This window comes from Poromitra crassiceps (assembly GCF_964638095.1).
Source record: "Poromitra crassiceps genome assembly, chromosome: 9".
NCBI classification, from domain to species: domain Eukaryota; kingdom Metazoa; phylum Chordata; class Actinopteri; order Beryciformes; family Melamphaidae; genus Poromitra; species Poromitra crassiceps.
The window spans coordinates 50,684,574-50,690,062 of NC_139630.1; the positions used below are offsets into that span (position 1 = coordinate 50,684,574).

The 5,489-nt window shown below is 41.6% G+C and overlaps 1 protein-coding gene across 2 annotated transcripts in view; it reads left to right on the plus strand.

The window, feature by feature from the left end:
• The first annotated feature begins 591 nt into the window (after positions 1-591).
• Positions 592-5,489, plus strand: part of abcd4 (ATP-binding cassette, sub-family D (ALD), member 4) — a 10,741-nt gene continuing 5,843 nt past the window's right edge. The window contains exons 1-7 of one of the 2 annotated variants that reach the window (XM_083643271.1): positions 592-945; positions 1,224-1,342; positions 1,483-1,610; positions 2,394-2,533; positions 2,815-2,931; positions 3,548-3,673; positions 5,068-5,118. In XM_083643271.1, coding sequence (XP_083499397.1) covers positions 911-945; positions 1,224-1,342; positions 1,483-1,610; positions 2,394-2,533; positions 2,815-2,931; positions 3,548-3,673; positions 5,068-5,118 — 716 coding nt within the window. In that variant the 5' untranslated portion in view covers positions 592-910. Of the gene's footprint in view, positions 946-1,223; positions 1,343-1,482; positions 1,611-2,393; positions 2,534-2,814; positions 2,932-3,547; positions 3,674-5,067; positions 5,119-5,489 lie in introns of those variants that run through there. The other variant, XM_083643272.1, reaches the window with a different exon arrangement.

Here is a 5,489-nt window from a genome sequence, read left to right on the forward strand (position 1 = left end):
AAAATGCAAATTATTGTCTCAAAATGAAATGAAACAAATGAGAGAATATTAATTAAAAATACATGTTTGTTTGGTTGTATCTTATTATCCTGCATTTCAATTGTTCAATGGCGATGGAACATCAATATTGTCATATATTGTTATTGAAAAGTTGCATCAGGCATCGATGCCTCATGAAGCTCCTTGAGATTTATGGAGTGGAGGAGGCTGTTGAGGATAGAAGATAGAGATCATCAGTTTACATGAAAGAAACCGAGTCTTTCAAAATCTAACATCAGTCAAGACATTCACTGATAAAAGGGCAAAGTTCTGACTCAACATATCAAATATGCTTATCTGTCAGAAAAGGTATGCTGTACTTTTTGTATCTTTTTCATTACCCTGTTGTCCACATTTAAATACAATCAGCAATGAACAATTGATTTTATATTTGAAATTATTCATGTCTGGTTTAACTCACTGTACTCATGCATTGTGAATTCACACTGTAGGATGTGGGCGTGACGGCATCTGTGACGTATGTTCTGGAAAACCCAGACCCGGAAGTTGCCTGGCGGAACACGGACGGCACGATTATTATTAGAACACAGCTATTATTTTTTAGCTACAGTCAGACTCCAGCGTCTGCTTGCAGGACTAGACTGTTTCGCTGAGGATAGTGGACTGTATGGACTCGCTCAGGCTCGGGTAGCTACTATGTCCGTATATTGTTTAGTGAGCCAAGTTGTGAAGGGGATAACCGAACTAGGAATAGTAGCGTTAACTACTTTAGTTAATGTTCCAGACAGACTGTTGACCCCTTTCGAGTCTCTAGTCTAGGCCAACAGTTTGGTTAAAGTTAGCTTGAATTAGTCCTCAAAACCCATGAGAAGTTTGAACTTGAGAAACTGCTCACCTTGTGCCTGTGCAGATGCCACGTTTGGAAAAGACAAATGAGACAAAAAGGTAAGAGCAGGTTAACTTATTTACTTCTGATGAACCTGCATGCAAACGGGTTGTTGTTAGACAGTACTGTGTACACAACCTATGGTATCTAATGCACACAACTAATTTGCTGTTAACGGTGTTATTCTGTTTGATGCAAAGTTATTCCAACATACCTGAATCACACTATTCGGGAGGTGCATGGATGAGATGTAACGTTAGGGTTAATGTGTCTGGTCACTTGGTGCATAAGATGTGAACATTTGTAAGCTCTCACCATCTGCTTGCTTCTACCTCAGGCCCAACTTAGACTGGACGTTTGTGCAGAGGTTCTGCAGTATCCAGAAGGTCTTGTTTCCATCATGGACCAGTCAGAATGTCCTAATGTTTGGCACTCTGCTTGGCGTCACTCTGACAGGTAACTGTCTGCTACAATGACAAAACCTTGTTTTGTGCAAGAGAAGAAGCACGATAGTCAAAAGAAATTAAACAATGACCTAATGAGTTGTCCCCTAACAATGCCCTGTTTTATTTTTATTTTTTGTATCCTGCCATCAGAGCAGCTGATCATTTACCAAGTGGGCGTCCTTCCCAGCCAGTTCTACAAGGTGCTGGCTGACAAAGATTACCCGGGCTTCAGGAATCTGGTGGGCCTCGCTATGGTGCTCATACTGCTCAACTCCACAGTAAGTTGATGCGGCAGTGGCGGATGCAGTGGGTAGACAAATGGGTAAAGTTGACCTACCTGACAGACACTGGCAGAAATCCGTTAAAAGTAGATCATTCTGAACCTGATCTTTGCCACAATTGCCACCTTTTAAAAATACACTTTTCACTGTTGAATTTGTCACATTTGGGCCCAGTCCTCCGTTCTTCATTCATGATATTCCAACACACTTGTAGATGCATACCCAACAAAACCTTGACTTCAGCATGGTTGCATGATGAAGATATCTTCTATACTTCATGGCATGACATGATAAAAGACAGCTGCGTCTGTACGAGGTCAGGACACCTTGACAGGTTTAATACATGATTATATAACCCGAGTTTAAAGGGCATGCTCTTGAAATGTGTGTGTGTGTGTGTGTGTGTGTGTGTGTGTGTGTTTATATCTTTATCTATATTTTAATAATATAATATAATATATTTTCACTTCCATTCACTGAGCCTCCCCTGAAACCGCTTGGAGCCCCCCTGGGGAGGCCCGCCTCCCACTTTCAAAACCTCTGATATAGAGTATCGTAGACTACGTTCTTTTTCAGATGAACTGTACTCGGTGTTCATTTACCATTTATTATCATTTACTGTAGGTCGTTCATTTACCGCTAGTCTCTATAATGGTGTGGATTATATTGCGAAACAATAAATTGTTGTGTCAGACAACTACATGTTTTTATCTCTCCATTGTGTTTATTTTCTAATATACTCTTTCTATCTCTCTCTCTCTCTCTCTCTCTCTCTCTCAGATGAAGAGTGTGGACCAGTACATCTGCAGTCAGTTGTATGTCAACTGGAGGAAGACACTAACTGAGAGCCTCCATAGTGCCTACTTCAAAGGCAGAGTCTATTACACACTCAACGTGCTCAGAGAGGACATAGATAACCCGTAAGCCTGGAGAGCTTTCTTTTTTGTCTAATCTTGTGTGTTTCAGTTCATCAGCAGTTACAACAAGTATACAAATACAAATCATTCATATAAATATAAATGTTCATATAACTGACGTTTATTAAGAGTCATACATCAAAATATAGCATATAGAAATGTTTAATATTGTAAAGTGGTATTAGACCATGTGGCCATTTGAATATGAAACATGATCATTATGCTTCAGCTTCAGTACAGTTCTGATTTGTTTTTCTGTGTGATTGTTTCCATCTGATTTGCAGAGACCAGCGAATCAGTCAGGATGTAGAGCGGCTGTGCAAGCAGATGAGCACCATGGCAAGTCGTCTGATCGTTTCCCCGTTCACCCTGGCTTATTACACCTACCACTGCTTTTACAGGCGAGTTTGTAGCATGGCAGTATACAATACATCTTCACACGTCAGCCACATGTTAGCATTTCTGAACACACTTGGAAGATGCCTGCCATTGCCATTGGTGACATGCATGGTGTTTTAGTATGCTTCAAAGCATCAAACACATTTCCCACATTTAATGTAATTTCTATTGTTGGAATTGCATTGGAGAGCTAGCCAGATAGATTATTTCTTTCCAAGTGTTTGCAAGTTTAGCAGTGTTTATCACACTGAGGATGTCCCCAGCTGTGACCAGTGTTGACATTTTACGGAGTGACGCATCCACTTTTTTTTTATGTATAAAATATTTTCAGCTCTACCCATCCAATCTCTTTTGCTTTGAAGAAGAAGAAGAAGAGGCAGTCCACGCGTCATTAACTTTATCTGTATTTTGGATTGTCGACAGTTGGGAAAGAGAAAGTGTCATAAATATGTGCAACTGCACAAAAAGAGTGTCGTCCACTCAAACATGAGTGGTTTGAGAACTGCTGCCACAAATTCCTTTGTAAGACAAAACAAACACGAAGATTGTGGATATGAATTGATTGCTTTTGTTATTCTTCTCATCATATCGACCCACATCTGCTCCTCTTCCTTGCAGCACTGGCTGGATTGGTCCTGTGAGTATCTTTGGCTACTTTATCATCGGGACCATTGCCAACAAAATGCTTATGGGGCCGATTGTGTCGACTCTGTTTGAACAAGAAAAACTGGAGGGAGACTTCAGGTAAGTCGATTGCGGTGTAACATGTGACAGATACACAGTGTTGTGAAAGGAAGAACTTGTGCTGATAAACAAGCGAAGCTGGATTGACTTGTTGTTGTGTTTTCTATTCTGATCAGGAAACTAAACTAGACAAACGTTTGAAAGTCAGATGTTGGCATTTAGCCATGACATACTGAACTTTAACAAAGTGGTCAGATATTGAGCCATTTTTTATTGGATGCGTGTCCTTCTAAAGTTTATTGTCGGAGAAGCCAGTTGTTTAAAGAGGAAGTTACTGATGTAGACTTTGGCCCGAAGCCTCACAGGATGTGTGTCAGCTGAATCAAATCTTTTGCAATCTTATATTCTCACAGGTTGAAATGGTCACAGTTTTTGATGGTGGGGACATAATTGTGTATCTTAACACGTTAAGTGCCATAGCCGAGATATCTCGTCTTACATAATCCAACGCTTGAGTGCCAGAGCCGAGATATCTCGTCTTACATAAAAAAAAAAAAATTTTGACGGTGGGACATCAATCAACAACTTTTACGTCTTCTATATCACTATTGGAGCAAGAGAATGTGTATAATCTATTTTACCGACCACTAAGTGGCGACAGTTCTCTCCAGACAGAGACAGAGACAAAGCCACAGCCACGGGACCCGTGGACCAAAAGCAGCCGCCTCCCGCGGAAATGGCTTGGCGATTTTACAGTCAGAAACGAACGAGCCTCATTCTCATACTGTAGGCGGGGACGCTTCGCGCTGCTGCGGTGGGGGGTTCCAGAAATGGACTGGGTGAGCAGCATAAAGCCTAGAGTCGCACGGGGGTTCATCGGGGCTCTCAAACCCAAGAGACAGTGAGACCTATCCACACTCGCTGCCAGGGAGAGTCGCTGCTTAAACTCCCAGCAGCAGAGCACTGCGCAGCACAGACGGAGGGAGGAGTTTGGAGACACACACACACTCTCTCTCTCTCTCTCTCTCTCTCTCTCTCTCTCTCTCTCTCTCTCTCTCTCTCTCTCTGCGCACAGAGTGGGAGAGCGCACAGAGTGGGAGACAAGGGCACCCATAATCACAGGCACGTGAGGTGGTTCTAAAAATCCATTTATCTCCAAACTCTCTGAAAATCTCTGAAACCATGCTGTACTCAACGGCTAATATCTACATAACTACTAACTCTGCAAACTAACTCTTTTAGACAGAGAAAGCACACATTCTATTAGTTATTTTTAGATGATTGGTGTTCACGAATTCTTAACAGAAAATAATCCTCGGCTCTTGTAAAATGAGCCAGAATCCTCAAAAAAAAACCTGGCACAACTTACCTACAGGATTGAAAAAATGGCTGGCACTCAATGTGTTAAGAGGTGAAAACACATTTTCGCAAAACTTGTGTTTTTGTTTCTCCAGATTCAAGCACATGCAGATCCGTGTCAACGCAGAGTCTGCAGCTTTTTACAGGTTAGACACATCACATGCACATCATTACAGAACTTTTGATCATGTTTTATCCTGCCCAGGAGCCAGGTAGGAGGGGTTAGCCACACCGGAACATACAAACAATGCCAGAAAGTTCAGACAATCACAGCAGGTAGGTAAAAGTCTATTCAGTATAGTTTCCTGGTACTAGCCGAATTGTAGAGATGAAACGGTATGACAATTTCATATCACGATTATAGTGACCAAAATGATCACGGTTATCAGTATTATTGCGGTATGTTAAAATGTGCAAAAAGTACTGATACACTCACTGAAATCATTTGACCAAGGCTGCGGACCTGCTTCTGGGAGGCTGTTGCTCACTTTGGCTGATGATGGGACAGTATTGACCG